This window comes from Apodemus sylvaticus, chromosome 5 (genome assembly GCF_947179515.1).
Source record: "Apodemus sylvaticus chromosome 5, mApoSyl1.1, whole genome shotgun sequence".
In the NCBI taxonomy this organism is placed as follows: domain Eukaryota; kingdom Metazoa; phylum Chordata; class Mammalia; order Rodentia; family Muridae; genus Apodemus; species Apodemus sylvaticus.
The window spans coordinates 10509608-10534984 of NC_067476.1; the positions used below are offsets into that span (position 1 = coordinate 10509608).

The window sequence follows — 25377 nt, forward strand, 5'->3', positions numbered from 1 at the left end:
CCTGTCTTTAGGAGTCGCACTGTATGTGGAGAGGAATGTCAGTGTGCAGGAACACACTGTGGATGAGTGGGGCGTGGCTGTGTTTCCTGTCAGTGGTGCTGATAGAACCCAGGGCTTTTACACTCACTAGGCAAGTGCTCCGACTCAGATCTACCTCCCAGCTGTGAGGGAATGAGGGTTGAAGGAGTCTCAGATGTAAATGTAGGCACCTCTGAGACAGCTCGGAACCATTTTGTCTGCTTTTGTGCAATGAGAACAGAATGAAGTGACATTGGAGGGCCTCAAACTTGTTCTCTGAAGTCATGGACAGAAAAAGCCACTGGGCTGGAGGGAGAGAAGCAGGGAACCCAGATGGAGCCTCTAGGAGCTCCCTTCTGGGAAGACCAAGCAGAGGGTGTCTGGCAGTGGGGGAGCCTTCGACAGACAGAGAGTTGCCTAAGCTGGTACCACCTAAACCATCCTCCATGACCATGCCCAGCATTTGTTTTGATGTGGGAGACATGGGAGACACAGGCTTCACTTATGATTGAGAGCAGCCTGCTCTGAGAAAGCCAGCCATCTCCCCTGGGTGCCACTTGGCCAAACTGTGGGTGGGGACAAACCCTCAGGGACAGGCAGGCAGCACTACCCAGAAGTACCTGAGGAGGACCCCAGCCCCAGCCGGCTCAGGCTGAGGCCTGGCCTGCCCTCCCAGGGACGAGTTGGAATTAAAGTACGAGTTTTGTTTGGCATTCAATATTATTTCTCTCCTTCCCTTCTCCTAGCCACGTTGAGTTGCTTCCCCCCCACTTCAATCTTTCTAAACACTTTATAAGCCATAAATATAACCGAATCAGTTTAGATCAGTCGGGGTAAATGTCAAATTATCTTCTCTCTTTCTCTCTCTGGCTCTTTCTCCCCTCCCCCTCCAAATGAACAGCCTCTAATAATCTGCCCAACCCTTCATTAAACCTTACAGTCTCACTCGGGGAGATTAAATGAATAAAGTAAAAGGGAAAGGGGGAAGACGGAGAAAAAAGCAGAGGCACTTATTCTCACTGTGTCTCCGACCATTTCCCTTTTCTTTTTGATTTCTACATCGCTGACTTGAAAGCCCTTGAGTGACAGCGTCACAGGGACCAGCGAGGAAGCCGCGAGAGGTAGCAGAGCTGGAAATGCCGGGCGCAGTAGGTAGAAAGTAATGTAATTATAGAGCAGGTCAGAGCCACTCGAATGAGCAAAAATAAAAGCATAGAGGTTTTTCTGTAGACCGTCAGAGGAGGTAAAAAAAAAATCATTGTAAACTCTGTTTCCACACCCCAACCCCCCCCCCCACCCCGACACACACCGCAGCACTATTTGAAAAAGAGGTTTTCCGTTCTCAAACAAGCTCCTCTTGGGACTCAGGGCAGCCTCACGGGGCAGGGCTGTCCTTGGTGGGCTGTCTCTGAGGGGCTCCTGGAGGTGTTTGTCTAGGTTGTCTTGCAAACGGGTGGGGGGGTGGATTTGTTGCTTTGGGGTTTTTTTGTTTGTTTTTTTTTGTTGTTGTTGCTTTGTTTGTTTGTTTTTGAGATGAGGTCTCTTGTAGACCAGGTTCTTCTTAGATGCAATATGATGATGACCTTGAATTCCTCTTGTACTTCAGCCTCCAAAGTGCTGGGATTATGGTGTGGAGTTTGTTTTGACTTGGGAGGTGGAAGGAAAGGAGGACCCTGTAGTGCAGGGAAGGGAAGGGCTCAGTCACCAGTCAGCTCTCAGGACTGAATACTGGAGGGCTTCAGAGAGAGGTGAATCTCGGTTTCCAGAGCTTGCTGGCCAGAGGGCAGGGAGCCAGTGGTGTTGAGCCTTGTGTGTTCCCGGCACTCACAAATGCACCCAAGGAATCAGGGTTTGAATATTATTGCACAAGTTGGTACCCTAGGCTAGACCAGCCCTTCCTAACTATGTAGGTACAACAAAGAACACCCAGTACATACATATGTATGTACTGTTTCCACACTGTTCCCTGGGAGGGAACATATTGGTTAGTGTTTTGCTCCTGATATTTTCAAGACCCAAATCCCAAAGGGAACTCTGGAGAAGAAGGGGAGGAAAAAAAAATAAAACCAGGAGACAGGGTCATGGAGGGCTTAGCATGAAGTGACTTCAGGACCGGAATAGCATCAAGGTGCCAAACTCTGCACATGTGGGACATGTGCAGAGACTCCTTGTGTTTAGGGGAAGGTGAGAGTGGAGAGTTTTTCTATATATATAACCCAGGCTAGCTTTCTCCTCCCCACTCCGGTACCAGGAATATAGGTGAGTACCATTGTTGCTGGTTCCATGTGTTTTAGGAAAAGGGACACAGTTGAGTTGAAGGTGTGGGTTCATTGCCCAGGGCCACCAAAAGAGGGGGTAGGTGTCCCCAGAGATCTGGAGGCATGTCCTTAGTCACATGAAGGCAGGTCCTTCTCACCTCCTTGTCATCGAGAACCTTGAGACTGCTTTGTGTCAGATTAAAGACGGGCTGATTAAGAGCCGGAAGTTAGGGGTGACTGAGACTGCAGGGCCATGGGTGCCAAACATTGAAGAGATCCCAAGGCTCATGCTCAGCCTTGGGAACCTGCGCACTTCACTGAGGCTCTCTGAGATAGATGACAGACCAAGATGGCTGCCAGGATGGGCGCCTCTGGGAGAAGAGGCAGAAGGTAGAAACAGCACAGAGGGCAGCTAGCTGTATTGAGGCCAACTGCAGGTGAAAGATGCTGTGGGGATGCTCCGACCATGGGGTGTCTGGGTGTCATGGTTCTGTAAGGTCTGCATGGTTGGACAAACCAGGGTAAAGGTGACTGTGGGACTTCATGCTGTAAATACCTGCCGGCCTCCCTCAGCTCTAGAGAGCCCATCAGCTGCTCCGGATGTAAATATTAAATGTCATGGGTCATTTCAGGCCCTGGCTCTGTGGAGGACCTCAGTGTACAAATGGCAGGAAGAATTCACAGGCCCGGAGTTAGCGGAGCTGGGACCCAACCTGGTGCCTCTATCTACACTCAGGATAGAGGCTTCTGGGGGGTCCTGGCCATTGGCTGCCAGCATGGCGCCTGGCCCCACACAGGGCTCCCAGAATTAGACTGAGGAGAGGAGAGACTCCGGGCAGGGTGACCTGGCCTTGCTAAGCTCTGCTTTCCCCACAGCATGAATGTTCAGGGCGACTACGAGCCCATCGACGCCACCGGCTTCATCAACATCAACTCACTCAGGTAAGAGAGAAACTCTGGGTCATGCTGATCATCAGAGGCCTGCAGCTGTGAGAAGCAGGTCCTGGTGGGACTCTGACCTTTCACGGGCCATGTTCCTGACCACCCACCCCTAGTTCCTCAGCACCCAGTCAGCTCAATAGTCAACAGAATCTAAGGGGCCTGGGCAGTGGATTCCCTGGATCCTGGCCTGGGCTCTAACAATTGCCCTAATATCTTCAGACACAAATACAGGAAAGAGTAGTTGAAGAAATGCCCTGAGAAGAAATAGAATATTTTTTTCAGAGATTTATTTATTTATTATATGTAAGTACATTGTCACTTCATGTGACACATCAGAAGAGAGCATCAGATCTCATTACAGATGGTTGTGAACTATCATGTGATTGCTGGAAATTGAACTCAGGACCTCTGGAAGAGGAGACAGTGCCCTTAATTGCTGAACCATCTCCCTAGCCCAGCAGTAGAATCTTTATGCTACCACTATTTCTGAGCTGGAGCGTCGGGTGGCAAGTCACTGAGGCCTGGGTCTCATGCAATAGCTGAAGTTGCCTGGACCTGGGGGACTCAGACCCCTTCCCAATCTCCAGGAGGCTCAAGGGAGAGTGTGAGGTGCCCCCCACCTCCCAGTGATTCCCATAGGAGCCTATGGGAATAAATCTAAATAAAGGTGTCCAGGGCTGGTGTGTATGCTCAGAGACACAGCAAGGTCATTCATCACAACTGCTATAGCCCACCAGTGCCCGGGCTCTCCTTTCGTTCATTTTCAGGCTTTAAACTTTTATTGCATTTACATGTATGGCTTTTATTTTTGGTTTTTAAATGGTTTGGGTTTGTTGTTTTGGTTTTGGTTTGGTTTGGTTTGGTTTTTTTTTTTCAAGACAGGGTTTCTCTGTGTAGCCCTGGCTGTCCTGGAACTCACTCTGTAGACCAGGCTGGCCTCGAACTCAGAAATCTGCCTGCTTCTGCCTCCCAAGTGCTGGGATTAAAGGTGCCTCTACCGCCCGACTTAAATGTTTTTAATATGGCAGTCAGACGACCCTTTCGAAGGTCAGTTCTTACCTTCTACCATGTAGACCCCAGGGATCAAACTCAGTCCTTCAGGCTTGGCAGCAAACACCTTTACCCACTGAGCCACCTTGCCAACCCCTCGTTTGCTTTAATTCTTAAGAGAGACTGGAAGTTTCCCCAGAATGGTTGAGAAACTTGCCTGGAGTCAGTCAGAGGGGAGTCATGGTGCCGAGCTGGGAAGAACAACTCCAGCTCCACGGGGCCTGTGTCAGGGAGAGAGAGACGCTTCTCTGTCGCTTCTCTGTCTGTCAGTGTGCCTCGGGCTTCCTGCAGCCACTCCAGGTCTGCAGAGACCTCTCTGCAGCCAGAGCGCCCAGGCCCCTCCACCTCCTGCCTCCTGCCTCCACTGTGGCTTATAACCCCATAAACCTTTTGAAATGGCCCAGAACATAATGGCCTCTTCATTTCTCCTATTGCCTGTTAAATGCTTTATCTTCAACAATGACAAACAATGTTTTCCCCTCTGATAAATTAATTACATTATCCTGATTGGAGGAGCCAGGGGAGGCTAGGGCAGGAGAGGGGACCAAAGAAAAAGACAACTTCACTTACATCTTAACAAACAGCTGCCCCCACCGCCCCCATCCTGCCTGAATTAATTGAACGGAGCGCATGTTGTTATTGTGAAATTACATTTTTCTTTGTTTTCCATCTGGTTTACAGGCTGAAGGAATACCATCGCCTTCAGAGCAAGGTCACCGCCAAATAGACCCTGACAAAGAGGAGCCGGCTCCGCACCGCAGCGCTCCCAGGCCTCAGCATTAATTGTTGTGATAAATTTGTAATTGTAGCTTGTTCTTCACCACCTGACTGGGGCTGCAGTGCCCCCGCACCCCCCACATGCTTTGTTCCCTGGTTCCCTATAGCCTACAAAAGTGGTCATCGAAAGGGAAGGGGGGGGGTGACGGGCAGCTGCAGAAAGCGTAAAATGACAATTAAAAGAAGTTACATTAGTCTTTTATTTGTCTCTGCATGAGTGCCTGTGTGCTCGTGTCTAGCCTAACCTTTGTGTTTTCCTTTAAACAGTGTATTATACCATATGTATGTATGTATGTATGTACATTTATACATATAAATATAATGGGGTGTGCACATATATATGTTTATGTGTTATATAAACATATATAATGTATACATATAAATATAACGGGGTGCACATGTATATTATATAAACATATATATAATGTTTATATATAATACCATGTATATTATTATATACCACACATATATATAATGGGGGGTGCCCATGAGTGCAGGTGCCCACAGAACCCTGAAGCATTGCTCTCCTGGTGCAGACACTACAAGCCATTAGGAAGCCATCAGACGTGGGGACTGAGAACCAAACTTGACCCTTTGCGAGAGCAGCAAACACTCTTAAGCTCCTAATGGGTGACCTGTCCCTCCGCACGCCCAGCTACTTTATTTTTGAAGTGTGGTAGCAGTTCAGCTTTGCGGGAGGACCTGCTTATCTTCGGGGCGGGGGCGGGGGCAGGGGTGAACCCCCCTCTCCTCCAGCAAAACCCGGGACCCTAGGAGTGCTCTCTTGTGATTGGTTGTTCTTCAGTTGATATATCTGAGAACGTATCCCCACCCCTTCACTTGAAACTCCTGTGTGTGGTGATGACACCACACGAGCTGTCCCCAGCACAGCTGAGCGGCTTCAGAATAAGCTAAGTCTAAAGCCAGAGATGCACAGGAAAAGAGGACAGTACCAGATTTAAGGGTCTTTTGTGAAGCCCAGGCTGCAGTTCTTCAGAACTAGCCCATGGATCACATCCCTAAGTGGCTGGACACCTGACCTGGACCTTATCCCCAGGAGGTAGCCTGGGCACCCGATCAGAAGTGAAGTCACTGTAGGTGCCCTGGGGTGCCAGGAAATGCAGGAAGAGAGGGGCCCAGCACCCAGGAGGCAGAGGCGGGAGGAACATGGGGCTTGTAAGTTGGAGGAACTTCCTGCACTAGATTATTAGTCACCCTTGTGCCTCCTTGTCTTGGAGAGGGGGCTCTTGCTTGTTTTAAAGTCACATGTATTTAATATGACATGATACTCGTATGTCGAAGTGTGCATGTGGAGGTCAGAAAGTGACTCGCAGGAGTCAATCAAGCTCAGCCGTTCTGGTCTGGCAGCAGACACCTTTACCTGCTGCAATGGGAAGACCAAAGTAGCAGCTGCTCTGAGCCCAGCCTGGTTCTGCATCCTGGGAATCTCCATACTGCCTCCTTTCTCCGCTAGGGTTCCTTTCGGCAAATGGTGAATGGTCCCATCACTGTGCTGCATTGCCCTTGCAAACGCTGGGTGTGGTGGCGCATGCTGTGATCCCTCAGGAGGAGCAGGCAGATCACTCAGCGTTGCCACACGGTACCGTGAGCTACATACTCTCTTTTCTACCCTGCGACAAGGCAGAGAGAATGATTGCCAAAGATCACTCAGTCAAGGAGCATAGCCCGCTCTCTCCTGCACCTTGTATGTTGAGATGATACTTTACCCACACCCACTCACGGAAGCTACTTACATTTCCCCTGTTCCTTTTTCATTCACATTTGTTCTGTTTTTATAATGATTTTTTGGTAGATATTTAGTTAAAAGATAATTACATTTCTAGGGTCACTGGGCACTGAATTCAGGATCTCCCATATAATAAATTCTACCACTGAGCTACATACTTAGCCCTACCCAATAACACACACACACACACACACACACACACACACACGAGCACACCCCTCCATGCATATACAGATAATCAGGTCCACACACATAGATAAAAACAAGCTAATAAATTAAAAATAAAACCTGGGGGTGGTGGAGAGATGGCTCAGTGGTTACGAGGACTAGCTGTTTTTCCAAAGGAAGTCCCAGTACCCACATGGCAGCTCACAACTGTCTGTAATTCCAGGTCCAGGGGATCTGACATCTTCACACAGGGAGAACACAATGTAAATTTTTTTAAAAAATCATTTAAAAAAATAAAATGAGCCAGGTGGTGGTGGCGCACGCCTGTAATCCCAGCACTCTGGGAGGCAGAGGCAGGCGGATTTCTGAGTTCGAGGCCAGCCTGGTCTACAGAGTGAGTTCCAGGACAGTCAGGGCTATACAGAGAAACCCTGTCTCAAAAAAACCAAATCCAAAAAACCAACCAACCCCCCCCCAAAAAAAAAATAACCTTGTGCTGGGCAGTGGTAGCACACACCTTTAACAAAAACTATTAAACCACCTTCATATCTTTGTTAAAAATCAATACCTTTAATCCCAACACTTGAAAGGTAGCAGAAGCAGACCATCTCTAAGTTCGAGGCCAGCCTGGTCTATAGATTGAGTTCCAAAATAGCCAGGGCTACACAGAGAAAATCTGTCAGGGAAAGAACAAAACAAAACAAAACAAAAATTAATCAATACTCTGGCCATGGGTCCATTTTTGGATTCTATTTTTCTCCACGTTGATTTATATTGCTATCCTTGACAAAAATACTCTGGTTATTGTAGTTTTATAGTAAATCCTGAAGTTAGGTGGCATACAGCTTCAACCTTACTCTTTTTTTTTTTTAATTTATTTTATGAGCCAGGCGATGGTGGCGCACGCCTTTAATCCCAGCACTTGGAGGCAGAGGCAGGTGAATTTCTGAGTTCAAGGCCAGCCTGGTCTTCAGAGTGAGTTCCAGGACAGCCAGGGCTATATAGAGAAACCCTATCTCAAAAAAAATATTTTATGTATGTGAGTACACTGTAGCTGTCCTCAGACACACCAAAAGAAGGCATCAGATCCCATTACAGATGGTTGTGAGCCACCATGTGGTTGCTGGGAACTGAACTCAGGACCTCTGGAAGAGCAGTCAGTGCTCTTAACCGCTGAGCCATCTCTCCAGCCCCTCCAACTTTACTCTTTCCTGTCAAAATATTTTTTTAATTATTCCAGATTCTTAGCCTTTCCATATAAATGTTAAGGTCACACTGCCAATTTCTTCAAACCCTATAGTAGGATTTTGGTTGGCATTAGACATGGCAGTCACACAATGGGTACATCTTTCACATTTCCCAATCTGTGATCATGGTATACGTCATCATTTAGTGACTTTTTAAAACTCTCTTTAATGCTTCACAATTTTCAGAGTACAACAACAACAACAACAAAAAAAACCCTCACATGTCTTCTGCTAAATTTGTTGCCTCTGATTTCATTTTTAAAGATTTACCTTCTTATTTTCAGTTACATGTGCACATGTGTGCACTCGTGTGAGTGTGTGTGCACAGGACTGAAGGTGCCTAAGCTCACTCCGGATCGCCTGGAGTTGGAGTCCCAGGCAGCTGTGAGCCACCAGACAAGAACTAAACCTGGGTCTACAGCAGGGCATGCGCTTAGCCACCGACCCAGCTCTCCAGTTCCCTGCCTCGGCCTCCTGGTGGCTGGGATTAAAGCACTACCACCTCTAGCTTTGTGTGTTTTAAGACAGGGTTTCTCTGTGTAGCCCTGGCTGTCCTGGAACCTACTCTGTAGACCAGGCTGGCCTTGAACTTGCAAAGAGAGACCTGCTCACATCTGCCTCCTGAGTGCTGGGATTACAGGTGTGTGCCTCCACCACTCAGCTCAATATTTTTTCCCCAAAGAAATGAAGTCCAGAAAGAAAAAGTATTGACTGAAGGTCATTCCAAAAGAGCAGGCAGTCACATGAAAAGGAGATCACACAGGAAGAGGAGGAGTCACACAGACTCTGGACCTGTGTCTGGCCTTCTATGTCCAAGCCAACAATAAGACTCCTCCTCTAGCCCCAGCTACCCTGGGAATCACCAAACATCCCCACGGCAGCCAGAAAACAGCATTTGTAAAAGTTTTCATTCAGGTCCAGCATGCACTTACCTGTATGTACCTAACATGTGCAAACATGTATATAAGCACACTTCCACATGCATAACACACATGTAAATATATGTGCACACAAGCGCATGCACATGTGTAATGTGTGCACACGTATACGCATGCTCAGCGTGCACAGGTCTTGGGACAGCTGATGGACTCTGTACCTAGGACCTTTCCAAAGTCCCGTGGGGCTCCCTGGTGCCATGGACTGTTTTTGAAACCAACTGATTAAAGACAGAGAATAAAAGAAAGATGCTCCTCTCCTTTCGGAAAAGTGGAGGAGCACAGGGTGGGTGGGGCAGTGAGTAGAGCTCAGCGCCCCCTTATCAGACACAGGCTGCAGGGCTCAAAGAAGGGAAGGAGGAAGAAAGGAGACTGTGCCCACGTCTGCTCTTCTCAACTGAACTAGAGAATGGATTCGGGCGGTGACTCTCAGCCCTGTGCTGCAGTGGGGCAGGCAAGCAAGGAGAGGCAGAAAGTCCTGGCCTGGAGAGCCTATTCGTTCCAAGGACGTGTTCCCAGAGCATCCTGTCCTCAGGGTCAGTACCTGGATGCTGAACGGAAGCCATGTACCTAACACCAGGAGCCACCAGCTCCAGGCAGGCCAGGAGGGGAGAGGGGAGGACACTTTAAAGGACAAGACCCCACCCCACCTCCACAACACAAGTAGCAGCACTGACTGTGGACATCCACAGCCGACCTTGACATCCACTCTGAGTGAAGGCTCACCCTCACCTCCCTCCTGAAATGAAGTGTACACAAAGGGCTGAGCCCTGGCTGTTTCCTGCAGCGTTGCCTAGCACATCGTAGGTTCCCACCCCCCACAAAACCCCAGCCCCCAAACCGCCCCCCACAGAAACAGGCATGCTGGTGGACGTCCCTGACTCCGGCAATGGGAAGGTAGAGACGGGGGTCAGGAGTTTAAGGCCATTTTGGTTGCACAGCAAGTTTGAAGCCAGCCTGGGACTGAATAGGAAGGGAGGGAGGGAGGGAGAGAGAGAGAAGAAGAAGAAGGAGGAGGAGAGAGAGAAGAAGGGGAGAGGAGGAGAGGGAAGGAGGGAGAGAGAGAAAAGAGGGTGGAAGGATGAAATGGGGAGGGAAGAAGGGAAGGAAGGATGGAAGGGAAGAGGGTGAGGGAGGAAAGAAAGAGGGAAAGAGAAAAGACAGTAAGAGATAGGAGGGGACGATTGAACAGAAGAAAGACAGAGGGAAGAAAGAAAGAGAGGGTAGAGAGAGGAGAGGGAAGAGAGAGAGAGAGAGAGAGAGAGAGAGAGAGAGAGAGAGAGAGAGAGAATGGGAAACAGCAGAGCCTGGCCAGCCAGCCAGCCAGCCCAGCCCTGTCCACTTGCACAGCCAGACAGCTCCACCGCAGACCCAAAGAGGCACACAGCTCTGAGCAGCAGACCCCAGGGCCTTGAAGCTGGAGTGGCCGGCCAGGCGCAGAGCTGATCTGCAGGCCTCTCAGGCTGGGGAAAGGCCTCGCCTGAGGTCAGTGCAATCGATATCTCATCTGCAGCTCTCCTAGCGGAAGTGATGGCTATTGGACCAGGGTAATGGGTGTTGTCTAGTGGAAGAGATTAATCTCCCCAGCTGTGGAGGCTCTGCAGGTGGCCTGTGCGCCGGCAGGCTCAGCTCAGCTCACTGGGGTGGTCCCGGCACTTTTAAAGCCACAGTGGCCTCTCTGCCTGCTGGCTTCCACCCAGGCTCTCCAGGTCCAAAGCCTCAGAGGTGATTCTGATTCTCCCTTCCAAGTACAGTCAGGGAAACTGAGGCTAGCTTTTTTCCCAGAGCCTGGCAACTCAGCAGGATCAAAAAGCTCACGCTTTTAATCCCAGCACTGGGGAGGCAGAGGCAGGTGGATCTTTGAGAGTTCAAATCCAACCTGGTCTACATAGCGGTGCACAGGACAACCAGGGCCATAGAAAGAGACCCATGTCTGAGAGAGAGAGAGAGAGAGAGAGAGAGAGAGAGAGAGAGAGAGAGAGAGAGAGAGAGAGAGAGAGCTGTCCACAATCTCTAACACTTCCTAATTCCTAATGTCTGGCTCAGCCATTCTCCCTCATCACTAGTTACTGCCCGACCCTTCAGTGTGCTGGGAACTGGAGGACGGGCATTGACCCTCTAAAGAGCTTGGGCTTGGGGGGGGAGACTGACTCGTCCTCCTCATGCCCAATGGCTACAGACCGTGTTTCTCTTGCTGTGAAGAATCCACTGCACAGATGTACACTGACCAGCTAGCCCTCGTGACTTCGAGACTTCTCCTCAGGGCCTGAAAAACCTCAGCTTTTGGCTGTGAAGCTCCTGGACACCTACCTGTTCCTGCAGCTAGACGTCAGAGGGACGTCGATGAACCGAGTTACCATGGAATGGTGCCAAGCAGGACCCTTAACCATTCCAGGCCTCAGTTTATCCAGATAGGAAACAAGGGGCTAAGATTCAATTTGCCCTGAAGCAGCTGTTTTACAGACCCTGAAGGTTCCTGAGTGACCGCAGAGTGAGACTCTGTAGGGCTCAGAGAGGCCAAGCCTGTCAGCTTACGTGTGGCTCTGGAGCCTTGGGGAGGTAGAGGCCTGGGAGGCAGTCCCATGCTGTTCTGATGTTCTGAGGACCACAGCAGTCTCACAGTCTGCAGGTGTAACTAGAATCCTGAGGGCAGCTGGGGATCATAATGACAGCTTCCCCAACCCCTGCCCACACCCACATCTCCTTCCCCACCCCAGTCCATAAGCACCTTTTCACCAGTCTCCTACATCAGAGCCTCAGATATGGCTTTTTGAGGAGTCACAGTCAAGCTGTGAGGAGTCCCTGGTTAGAATCCAGGCAGCTGAATGCTTGCTGGCCCAAAACTCACTCTTCCCATCTGAAAAATGGGCCCAGTACAGTGCTGTTTCTATGGGCTTGCCTAGGCACAAAGGCTGAATTAGAGCAGGGGGTAACTCATGGGCCTGCCCCGTGAGAATGACTGACAGCTTATGCTGGTTTCTCCCCCTAGCTAGCACAACACATGAGGTCTTCTCCCTCGTACCCAGATCCTAGAATGAGATCAAGCATCAGCTGTGATTGTGACTTTAATGTCCCTCTGCCTTCCACACGGCCCACTCAGTTAAGGAGTAAAAACTGGATATGAGGCCTTTGCAACTGGCCACTGGCCCAATCCTTGTAGGAGCTAGAGATGTTGACTGAGGATCAGGCAGCGGTCCCTTCCCTGGTGAGGTTGTTTATGTCCCTGTCACCTTTGGATGGTCCCCCTGACACTCTGTTTATTTTAACTTCTCTCCCAGCTGGGTGATGTCACATGCCTTTAATCCCAGCACTTGGGAGGCAGAGGCAGGTGGATTTCTGAGGTTGAGCCTGGTCTACAGAGTGAGTTCCAGGACAGCCAGGGCTGTACAGAGAAACCCTGTCTCAAAAACAAAAACAAAAACAAACAAAACAAAACCTTCTCTCCCACAGCACCCCGCCATCCTACCAGATCTTACTCATAGGACAGACTGCCTGGGATGCCACTGCATGAGACACCCCTGCAGAGAATGTGACTTTCGAAGAGACCAGAGTTGGGGGATGGAGTCCCCTTTATTTTATGAAAGTGGCCCGAGGGTAGCAAGCTATAGCTGTGCATGAGAGATTTTGAGGTCTGGGAAATTTTTGGATATAGCTCCTGAGGGCCCCAGGGCCGGCTGCTCCTTCCACTGGCTGTCTGGTCTACATATCGAGTTCCAGGCCAGGGCAACAGAGTGAGGCCCTGTCTACAAGGGAATGGGGGAGGTGACCAACATATTCAAAGCCTAGAAGCTCCAGGAACTGAAATGAACAAATGGCTGAGGAGAGAGTTCAGGGGCCTGGAAGGCAAGACTCTAGGCTCACACCACAGAGAAGGAAGGCAGGGATGCGTCTGGTGACTGAAGAAAGCCATTCCCAAACACTCTCACTCAGGAGCCTAGCAGTCCTGTGGTCAGGATCCCAGGCCCCTGAGCCCCACCCACTCTGCCCCAGTGTGCCCCAGGGCTCAGGGCTCAGCAAGGCTAATGGCCTTGCTCCTGAAGCAGCTGGCCCTGTGCACCCTGGTGAGCCCCTAAGGGGAAAGGTCTCTCAGAGAGTGGGGTCCCTCCTTCTCCAGGCCCTCCCAACAAGGCAGCTTTGTCTAGGAGTTCTGAGGCCCCCCAGTGCTCCTCCTCAGCACCCCCTCCCCCGGGGCAGCTTACATGGGACTCTGAAAAGAGGGCTTTATGTGTGTGTCAGGTCAGATCACTGGGAAGCCAGGGGCTGGGGCTGGCTCACAGGGTAGGCAGCAAGCAAGGCCCTGACTTCTGGGGTTGCAGACAGAAAAGCTAGGACAAAGCCATCCTCTGGGGGGTGGATGGGTAAGAGAGCAGTCCAGGCCCCCTCCGGAGGAAGACAGGAGACACTACACAGGTGCCCCGGGGCCCCACCCCCACAGTCTGGCCACTGGATCGCAATGGTCAGTGACATTGTCCTTTGTGCAGCCTTTGCCCCATGGGAGCAGCAGTCAGGTAGAGCCGGGGATTCCTGTAACAGGATCTCCTGAACTACTCTGATTCGTCTGCTCTGGGACGAATCAGAAGGAGGTTGTTTGTTGAGGAGGGCTCACCTTGCCCAGGGAAGAGATGATCTGAAGAAAGCAGAGAGAAAGAAAAGCAAGAAAAAATGTCCTGAAGGCTCATGACACTACAGCCACCTCTTTCTGGGGTCGTGGGAAGTTGGGTCTCCCGGTCACCCAACTTAACCCCATTAATGTGGACAATGGCCACATTGGTGTCCCTATTGGATCATCTGAAGTCCCTGTGGACCCTCTGGGACAGAGAGTATTGGTCTCTTACACAGGGATAGTCATGGAGGCACAGAGAGGCTAAACCACCTACCCAATGCTACACAGCGAGGAGGCAGAAGCAGGACTCAGCCCAGGATTGCTAAACCTAGGCCCTAAACCCTAGCCTATCTGGTCGTGGGGCGCACCAAGAAGCCCACACCTGCTCCATCCCCACATCCGGGTAGTAGAGTTAGGAGAAAAGGGCATGGCGGTGAACAGCTGTGGAGCCTTGGGGCTGGAGAGATGGCTCAGCAGTCTAGAACACTAATTCCTCTTCCAGAGACCCTGGCACCCATGTGGCCACTCACAGCCACCCACCCACATCTTCAGTCCCAGGGGGTCTGATGGCCTCTTCTGATCTCTGCATGTAGCTTGCAGACATACATGTAGCCAAAGCACCCATACACACAAAAGTATTTAAAAATGTATCTGTAGTCCCAGTGCCTGGGAGGATGTGGCAAGGGGATTGGGAGTTCAAGCCAGCCTTGGCTCTACATAAAGTCTCAGGACAGCCTAGGATGTGTGAGACTCTTTCTCAAAGAAAGAACTTTTTTTGGGTAAGATGGCAAATTTTATGTCAACAGAATTTACTAGGCTGGCCTTAAGCTGACCCTGTAGGTAGCATGACTTTGAAGTGCTTTAAATTTTTCACCCTATTCTTATGTATGTATGTGTGTATGTATGTATGTATGTATGTGTGTGTGTGTGTGTGTGTGTGTGTGTATGTGTGTGTATGTATGTATTGGGTGCTAGAGAACAGAGGTATATGTATATGCAGGTCTGAGGACAATTTTCTCCTTTCATCTGGATTTTTTTGTTTGTTTGTTTCGTTTTGTTTTTTTCGAAACAGGGTTTCTCTGTGTAGCCCTGGCTGTCCTGGAACTCACTCTGTAGATCAGGCTGGCCTGGAACTCAGAAATCCACCTGCCTCTGCCTCACAAGTGCTGGGATTAAAAGCATGCGCCACCACTGCCCGGCTCATCTAGATTCTGAGGATCAAACACAGTTCCTTAGAGCCAGGCAGTGGTGGCGCATGCCTTTGATTCCAGAACTTGGGAGTCAGAGGCAGTTTTGCATCCCTGAGTTTGAGGCCAACCTGATCTACAGAGTGAGTTCCAGGACAGCCACGGCTACACAGAGAAACCCTGTCTCAAAAACAAAACAAACAAACAAAAAACCAAAACAAAACAAGTAGGCTCCTCAGCTTCAGAGACTAACACATTTACCCACCAAGCCCTCTCGAAAGAGGGCCTTGACCTTAAAACTTCTAACCTTCCTCCACTTCCCGGCTGCTGACACCACAGGCTTGGCTGCCATGCCAGTTTCTGACGCAGTACTGGGGATGCAGCCCAGTGCCTCACGCAAGCCCACAATTCCCTAACACTGTGAGAAGAGATGGGGGTGGACTCAAAGTGTCTGCTCATCTGGGCAGGGTGCACTCCTGCTTCGAACTCATCATCAGTTGGGCCTGGTGCATGCTGGGGAATACAGGTCATGGTTTACACAGGGAAAACCAAGGCTTAGAGGAAAGGCTAGAAAAGTCCCAGCCCAAGCAAGACAGAGTTGGAACAAGAGCCATCTACTTCTTAATGTGCCTCACCCCAGGGGTCAGCCAGGTCCCCTGAGGACAGTAGATATCAGGAAAAGCACAGAACTGCTCCCCCTAAGACCTTGTCCTACCCTAGGAAAGAACCAGAATAGAGAATATCTTGTCTGACATGCCCTGTCTGTCCTTACTGTCACCAATGTCCCAGGGGAGGAAGATCCATCCCAGATTTACCAGGCCACGTTAACCATGTGGTTTGAAGCCATCTCCAAGGTCGGGAGGTCATGGCAGTTTCCCATCGATCTATTTGTCCCTCCCTGGGCAGGAGCCCTTTGCCTCCCACCGGCCCCCAGGGCCATATCAAACTTCAGCAAGTTCTCCCTAGCTTCAAGGAGCCAAAACATGGGGCCCAGCTCTTAAACACAGGCCCCAGGCCGTTTACCAGCTGGGTTTCAGGACCCCTGACCCCAGAGATGTAACACATCTCCTTGGGTTAGCTGGATCGATGGTCCCATGAAAACAGCCCCATGTGGACTGGGTGGGACAGCAGTGACAACGTCCCTACCCCCCACCAGATATCCACACAGCCATAAGCTGGAGCCTTATGCACAGGTGGCTCCAGATGCCCTCAGGCTTGGCCACTGCTGCCCAGAATTATCTCAGGCACAAGGCTGAAAAAAACTGGGGTTGAGAAGGAAAACACAAAGCTGGTGGGATACTTGGGTCACAGAGAAAGTTCAGGGAATCTCTAGTTTTTCCACAATGAGCTTGATTTATGGACTTCTTTTTTAGGGGAAAGGTGAGGGTGATATGTTTTGCAAGAGCACCGTAATGTCTGCGGTCCCACTGTAGTCCTGGAGAGTCATTTCGTCATTGACATCCCCGGTCCACAATGGGCCATCAGAGTAAATAAGAATCCTGCCTAGGACATTCCACTCCACAGAAACCAGATCTTCATAGAGGTGCCCTGGCTCGGTGGCACCCTAAGCTCAGACCCTCTCTCATTACCAAAGGGACCAGTCACCTTTAGTTTAGGAGAGGGATTAACAAGGGCGAGGAACCCCAAGCCCCCATCTTCCCCCTCTTCCTAACTTGGCCAATTAAATCTTTCATGACCCTACTCCCAGACCTGGTCAGCAAGAAAAGCAGTGTGGCAGAACAGGGTCACCAAGATCCTCACAGAGAGGTAGAACATGGGGCCTTGGCCCCCCACCCCAGACTTGTTGACCACAATCTGTGCTCCAACAAGATCCTGGGAGTCACTTAGTGCATGGAACCTCCTACTGGAAGGATGCATGCGTGTGTGCATGCGTGTGGGCATGTGTGTGTGCGTGCATCCATCTATAGACAAAACCAGGGATGCTGGGCAGCCGGTATGCGGCTACTTTTTTATCTTGCTACTTTTCCCTAAACTGGGCGGTGGTGGCGCACCCTTTAATCCCAGCACTTGGGAGGCAGAGGCAGGCGGATTTCTGAGTTCGAGGCCAGCCTAGTCTACAGAGTGAGTTCCAGGACACCCAGGGCTACACAGAGAAACCCTGTCTCGGAAAAAAACAACAACAACAAAAACAAAAAACCAAACTAACCAACCAACCAAACCAAACCAAACAAAACCAAACAAAACAAAAACCTTTATCTTAAAGACAAAGAACCAGAGATAATCAAAGAAAAAAGGAAGGGAGAAAAGAAAATTAGGGGAAGAAGGAAGGATAGAGGATAATAGCCAAATATTAACATGAGGCTCAGCATGTGATTAGGACATGAGGCCAGCTTGAGCTCCTGAGGCTGTAGGAGACCTTGTTTGAAAACACCAACGAACTGATGTTAGCTCAGTTGGGAGAGTGCTTATCTCACATAGACAAAGCCTTGGGTTGGATCCCCAGCACCATATACATGAGATTTGTATGCTGCCTTCCTCGTGGAGTGGTAAGAGGAGAATAGGAGTGCTAATCCCCAAGCTCCTGTGGTCACCTCCGAGCCTCTCCCACTTGAGTTCACCTTCCGGCTCTGTGTCTTTCCTCCAGCATGACTCCAGGGAAGGCCCTCAGAACTGTCAAGTCACCAATTCTGTTCTCTCATCCACAAATCTGGGATGAATTCATTTTGTCTGACAGAACAGCTTAGACCTCAGCATCTTCCCCTGCACCCCTTCTCACTTACCTCAGGGCTTACAGAGCCTCTGGTCATAACTTAGAGAACAGGGACCTCCCTGGGCTCAACCTTGGGGTTCCTTAGTCCTCTCCCTCCCTCCACCTGCCCCTCAGAACCTCAGCCCCTTTCACAGCTCTATGTCTCCAGTTGTCCTGGTTATCTTTAACTTAACACAGTTTAGAGTCATCTGAGGAGAGGGGTGCCTCAACTGAGGAACTGCCTAAATAAGGCTGGCATATCTGTGGGATATTGTGTTGATTATTAACGTAGATGGACCCAGTCCACTACGTCCCTAGGCAGATGGTCTCAGTGAGCATAAGGAAATTGGGTACAAGCCTGCCGGCAGGCAGCAACCTCACACATCCAGCTGTACCTCTTTGTCTGTGAAGTGAGCTCCTTTATCAGAGGTACTACTGTGTGGAACAGTAAGTAGGCCTGCCTTCTTTATTAAAAAAAAAAACAAAAACAAAACAAAACAAACAAACAAAAAACACTTTTTAAAGATTTATTTATTATTATGTGTAAGTACACTGTGGCTATCTTCAGACACCAGAAGGGGGCGTCAGATCTCCTTCCAGATGGTTGCGAACCACCACGTGGTTGCTGGGATTTAAACTCAGGGCCTCTGGAAGAGCAGTTACTGCTCTTAACCACTAAGCCATCTCTCCAGCCCCATGGCCTACCTTCAAATTTCTTCCTCGACTTCCCTCAGTGATGGACAGTGAGCTGTAAGTCACTCTACTCTACTCTACGTGCTTTGGTGTTTCGTCACAGCAACAGAAGTCAATCTAGAAGACCAGGGCAGCTTGTCCCTGCCTACCCCCATAGCATCTGCATGAGCAAGGGCTTCCTCTCCAGCTCCCTCAGAGGATGTGACTGGCTGAGGTGGCTTTGCATGAGTGTGTGTTACCACCACTTTCTTGATTCTTTCTGGGACTTTTAATTTTTTTATTCGATATATTTTTTTATTTACATTTCAAATTATTTCCCCTTTTCTGGCTCCCCCCTCCCTGAAAGTCCCATAAGCCCTCTTCCCTCCCCCTGTTCCCCCATCCACCCCTTCCCACTTCCCTGTTCTGGTATTGTCCTATACTGTTGCACTGAGCCTTTCCATAACCAGGGGCCACTCCTCCGTTCTTCTTGGACATCATTTGATGTGTGGATTATATTTTGGGTATTCTAATTTTCTAGGCTAATATCCACTTATTAGTGAGTGCATATCATGATTGATCTTTTGAGACTGGGTTACCTCACTTAGTATGATGTTCTCCAGCTCCATCCATTTGTCTAAGAATTTCATGAACTCATTGTTTCTAATGGCTGAATAGTACTCCATTGTGTATGTATCCCACAGTTTTTGTATCCATTCCTCCGTTGAGGGACACCTGGGCCTTTTTGTTATTGTTTGTTGTGTGCTCTCTGAGCAACCTGGTCACCTCAGAATGCTCCAGCGTAATGCCTGGCTCATAATTGGAGCTCAAAAGATGTGTGTTAAATTGAAATGCTATAGACACCAGAAGTAAGGCAACTTGAAAAAGTACCATAGGAGCGAGTATGCAAGAAGAGCCTTGGGTGTTGGAGAGATGACGTGGTAGTCAAGAGAGCTTGCTGCTCCTGCAGAGGACCCAAGTTTGGTTCCCTGTACCTATATTAGGTGGCACACAACTACCTGTAACTCCAGCTCCAAGGGGTTCAACACCCTCTGCATACAACTCTCTCTCTCTCTCTCTCTCTCTCTCTCTCTCTCTCTCTCTCTCTCTCTCTCTCTCACACACACACACACACACACACACACAAGACAGGGGCTAGAAAGATGGTTCAGCAGCTAAGTGCACTCATTGCTCTTGCAGAGGAGTAGGGTTCCCAGCATTTACATGGAGACTCCCAACAGTCCATAACTCCAGTTCCCCTTCTGACTTCTGAGGGCATAATGCATGACAGTGCATATACATACACACAGTCAAAACACTCATACACAGAAAATAAACTTTAAAAGTTTTAAGATTTTAACAAAGTAAAATAAATATACATCATTAAAGAGAGGGGCTTTGGGGGGCTGGAGAGATGGCTCAGTGGTTAAGAGCACTGACTGCTCTTCCAGAAGGTCCTGAGTTCAAATCCCAGCAATGGGATCTGATGCCCTTTTATGGTGTGTCTGAAGACAGCTACAGTGCACTTACATATAATAAATAAATCTTTTTTTAAAAAGAGAGGGGCTTTTAAAGTAGTTCATATTCTACTAGCAAAGATGGAAAATGAAAGCATCCAGAAAGATAACTCATTATAAACCAAGAACAAGCCAGGCATGGTGGCGCACGCCTTTAATTTCAGCACTTGGGAGGCAGAGGCAGGCAGATTTCTGAATTCGAGGCCAGCCTGGTCTACAGAGTGAGATCCAGGACAGCCAGGGCTACACAGAGAAACCCTGTGTCAGAAAAAAACAAAAAACAAAAAACAAAAACAAGAACAAGAGATGGATGAATAAATGGAAAAAAATGGAAAGAGGAAGAAGTGGAAGAGTAAATAGGATGGAAGGGTAGGTGGGTGGATGAGGGGATGGATGGGTGGATGGATAGGTGGGTGGGTGGATGGATGGATGGATGGATGGGTGGATGGATGGATGGATGGGTGGATGGATGGATGGATGGATGGATGGGTGGATGGATGGGTGGATGGATGGGTGGGTGGATGGATGGATGGGTGGATGGATAGGTGGGTGGATGAGGGGATGGATGGATGGATGGGTGGATGGATGGGTGGATGGATGGATGGATGGATGGATGGGTGGATGGATGGGTGGGTGGATGGATGGATGGGTGGATGGATGGATGGGTGGATAGATGGGTGGATGGATGGATGGGTGGGTGAATGGATGGGAAAATTATATGGATACATGAGTGGGCACATATAGGATTATGTATGGATGAATAGGTGGGCTAGTGGATCAGCGGGTGAGAGATACATGAACCTTTTCTTTTTTACTTATGGACTTTTCATTTTGTTTGTTTTTGAGACAGGGTCTCACTCTCTCAGGCCTTGGCTGGCCTGGAGCTCATTATGTAGACCAGGCTGGCCCCAAACTCTCCCGAGTGTGTGGGCCCCACACCCAACCTTGACTTTTCTTTGAGTCAGGATAACATGAGCTCCCTCTGTAGCCCAGGCTGACCTTAAAACTTGTGTCAATCCTTCTGCCTCTGCCTCCTGTGTGCTGGAATCATAGGTGTGTGCCCCACACCCTCGAATTAAAGTTCTTTTTGAAGAAGCAGAAACAGAAGCCCAGAGAAAGGGAGAGGAGTCTGAAAAGAGAGGCTGGGCTCCTGGCAAAGCTGTTTTATATCCCATCCTGACCATCCACTTCATGTCGCACCCTCCACCGCTGTCTCCCTCCTCTGGGTCACCTCTCCACAGGCAACTACTTCATGATCACTCTTTTAGCCAAATCTGTAGCAGGACCCTCAAAATCTAAGGGATGAGGAGACAGGGCTCTTGGTCCAAGCCCAGGGTGGAGGACTCATTCTGTCATTTCTCCCAGTGACTTTTGTCCTTGGATATCTGTACCATAGGAGTGTTTCTGTTCTCTGGTAACTGGGCAGCCATTAGGAAAAGGCAGATGCATTACCCTCTCACCACACAATGGTTGGCTAATTCAGGCCTTCTATTTCACCTGAAGACTTTCATCTGTAGCTGGAGCCTCCTGTTGAAACAAGGCTGGCCCCATCTGTTGGACAGTTTGCTCCACTGTCCTGGCCATTATTTCTCCACTCTAGACTGGATAGTGTGCGTGTGTGTGTGTGCGCGCGTGCGCGCACGTGCACGCGCGCACAAGCCATCAAGAGCCAGCAAACACGTGTCTGGCAGCCTGCACTCTCTCCCTCTTGTGCCTTTATCCTCCTCCAGGGTCAAACAGAACTTACTTAAAACAGTGATGTCAGCCATGTGCGGAGCAATAAAGCCTAATGCACTCACGCTGTTTTGTCTGCTGGCCTCTCCTACTCCCCATTTCCCACTCAGAGAGCCACTCCAAACACATCAGCAGCAACTCCATAAAACAGCCACTTGTTGGCTAATTGTGCTCAGCAGCTGCTTGGAGCTGGGGACAGAGTGGATTGGGAGGAGCCTGGGAGCCAGCCCTGAGTACTTCTGGAAGGAGCCTTCTGTCCTAGCCACAGCCCAGCTCACCGGAAGAAGCCAATCCCAGCTGAGCCACTGTACCACCAAGAACAGGCTTTCGTAGGGAGAAGCAGCTGTACTCACAAGAGGGAGGCAGGGACAGGCACTGACCTACATGACATTGGGAAGTCAGTGCCCCATGCCCAGTTGTCTCAGTTTCCCCCTCTGCCTCATGAGGCTGCCTGGGGTCTCCTCCATCTCTCAGAGGCTCTCTGGCCCCCATGAGGTTCAGACAGACTAGGTTCAAAAGGTTCAAATCCTGGCTCTACAGCAAACTGCCCTTGGGACTTGAAAACTCCGAGCCTCAGGGTTGGTTTCCCCCTCTCTAGAGCTCAGTCAGCACATGCACTTACTGGAGGATATTGTGAGAATTCACCAAGGTAGGGTCTGTAGGTATCTGACCCCCTCACCCTGCCTTAGGGAACGTCTATAAAGGGTAGAAGGGTTGTTTGGGTCTAAGGCCTTGATTCCATTTTGCGGATTAGGGCAGGTTAAGCACAGGTCTGAAAGATAAGAAGTTCACTAGCCCAGGGTATGGGCAGAAGCTGAGGCCAGAAGGAGAAAAACCAGCTATGACAGGTCCTGAGGTAAGGCCAGTTAGAGGGTCAAGGGAATGAGAACAGAGGGACAAAGCGAGACGGAAGACTCCAGGAGTGCCCAAGGCCCTGTCAGAAGGCCCTGTCCTGCAGGCTGAGGTCAGGACCTCAGCTTTATCCTGAACGCAGGCGGGAGCCATAACCAAGACCAAGACCAACAAGGTATCTTACTGTTGTCAAATATCCCTCCTTGCTAGTCATGGCAGTGTCTTAGCATTTGGGGAGAAGCCAGCAAATATTTCAGGAGCTGAAGGTCATCTTAAGTTTAAGGCTAACATGGGTACATGAGACCCCATGTCACTCACATCGGCATCGTTGTCATCAGCAGTGGTAACGACCCCTCTTGGTCTCCAGGGGAGTGACTCAATAGGTGAAGGCACTTGCCACCAATCATGATGACTTAGTTCCAGACTTGGGACCGACATAGTAGAAGGGGAAAACCAACCCCCACAAATTGCCCTCTGACCTCCACACATGCTCCGTGGTACAAATCCACAGTGCAAATGCCAGCACACCTATGTGCATACTAAATAAATAAGTAAAGTGGCTTTTTTTGGGGGGTTTGTGTGTGTGTGTGTGTGTGTGTGTGTGTGTGTGTGTGTGTGTGTGTTTTAAGCAGAAGCAAATCACCCTCAGACTTCAATAGTTCAAGGTGGCGGCTGTTCCTTCCTTGAGTGGACAGGGACCCCGCTGGTATGACTCAGTTTGGAGAAGCAGGAGTTAAATGCTACAGCCGCAAAGAAATCAGAGGATTACAGGTTTGTTGGTGGCTTGTCCCTTCTGTCACACTGGAGCCCGACGCACCCTGCTATCTCCGGGCTCAACTGTCACTACTGTGTACTGTCTCAGGACTCCATTAGAGAAGCCCTGGTGGCTGATCACAGCTGTCAGGCCAGCAGTCCTCACCCCTGCAACTGCACTTGCCACCAGCCAGCGCCTCAGAGGACAAGCTGCCCTTCCATCAGAGGTGGTACAGCTGTGGACACGGTCACACGCTGACTCTCGTGGGGTCACGAGTCTGAGTTATCCAGTTGTGAAACCCACTCTGCCCCTTCTCACATCCAGACATCAGACACCAGGCAAGAAAACCCCAATGGCTTGATGGATAAAGAGCTTGCTGAGTAATGGTGAGAGCCTGAACTTGGATCCCTAGCATGCGAGCATTAGCACCGGGCGGCTGGGGCAGCCTGTCCCAGACCAGCACTTAGGAGGCTAACGCAGGGACAGGCTGTGGCTAGCTTAGAGTAGCCAAATTGGTGAGCTCTGACTTTAAGAGAAAGAGCCTGCCTCATTACCCGAGAGAGAACAATTGAGAAAGATAGGAGTCATCAATTTCTGGCATCCACATACAGACACAGACACACAGCACACAGACAGACAGACAGACAGACAGACACCTGTACACACACAGACAGACATAACATACACCACACAGAGAGAAAGACAGACAGACACATACACACACCACATAGAAAGACAGACACACATACACATACTGCACAGAAAGACAGACATACATACACATACCACACAGAAAGACAGACAGACACACATACACACACCACACAGAGACAGACAGACACACACACACCACACAGAGACAGACTAACACACACACTACAGACAGACAGACACACACACACACAGAGACAGACTAACACACACACTAGACAGACAGACAGACACACACACACACACACACACACACACACACACTCACGGATGCAGAGGAAAGCTAATGATGCTGTCCTTGTAGCCAACCATGATGAAGAGGCAAGCCATGCCTATTCCCTTTGCTGCCCCTCTCCTGGCTCCTCCCTCCCACCTAGAAGGCATGTTTGTGCTTTGTTGGTGTGGTGGTGGGTTTGGCTTCATGTGTATGTTTTATTTTTGTTTGTTTTTTTTTTTTCAGACAGATTTTCTCTACGTAGTCCTGGCTATGCTGGAATCATGTTTGGTTTTTGAGACAGGATCTTGGCAGTTCAGACTGTCCTCGAATTCAGTGTAGCTGAGGATACCTTTGAACCCCTACTCTTCCCGCCTCTGCCTTCTGAGTGTTGAGAGCTACAGCACCCACAGAAGGTGTGACTTTATGACTCCATCTCCCACTCTGGGTGCTTTCCCTTTGATCGTGAGTCTGAAAGCTACCATTCATCCAAATGACACTCCTCCTAGGTTGCTAGTGTAACACCTACTTCCTTCAAACTTTTTAAAGATTTGTTTTAATTTTATGTGCTTTGGTGTTTTGCCTGCATGTGTGCCTGTGTGAGGGCATCAGATCCCCTGGAACTGGAGTTAAAGACAGTTGCAAGCTGCCGCTTGGAATTGAACCCAGGTCCTTGGGAAGAGTAGCCGGTGCTCTTAACCACCGACCATCTCTCCAGCCCAGATGCTCTTCAAACTTAACAATCCTCTGTTGTTGTTGTTGTTGTTGTTGTTGTTGCTGCTGCTGCTGCTGTTTATTTATATCTTTTGTTCATTTGCTGGTTTGGTTTTTCAAGACAGAGTCTCTCTGTGTAACAGAGTCCTGGATTCACTTTGTCAACCAGGCTGGACTCGAACTCACAGAGACCCAACTACCTCTGCTTCCTGAGTGCTGTAATTAAAGGCATGAGCCACCACACTCAGCCGTATACCTATTCTTTTTTTTTTTTTTTTTTTTTTTTTTTTAGATTTTATGTGCATTGGTATTTTGCCTGCATGCGAGTGTCAGGTTCCATGGGTCTAGAGTAACAGACAGTTGTGAGCTGTCATGTGGGTGCTGGGAATCGAGCCCAGGTCCTCAAGAAGAGCAGTCAGTGCTCTTAACTGCTGAGCCATCTCTCCAGGCCCCTTCCTTCTTTTTAAATCTTGCAAATGAAAATAACTTACTCGCTCCTTCTGATTTTCAGAGTAACACAGACTCATTTAGAAAAACATTGAGATGGCACAGAGAGTGAAAGGAGAA

The 25377-nt window shown here is 49.5% G+C and overlaps 1 protein-coding gene across 1 annotated transcript in view; it reads left to right on the forward strand.

Moving 5' to 3' along the window:
• Positions 1-5239, forward strand: part of Ass1 (argininosuccinate synthase 1) — a 48536-nt gene extending 43297 nt beyond the window's left edge. The window contains 2 exon segments of the mRNA XM_052182130.1: positions 3153-3218; positions 4950-5239. Of these exon segments, the coding sequence (XP_052038090.1) occupies positions 3153-3218; positions 4950-4995 (112 nt within the window). The 3' untranslated portion in view covers positions 4996-5239.
• Positions 5240-25377: the final 20138 nt, after the last annotated feature.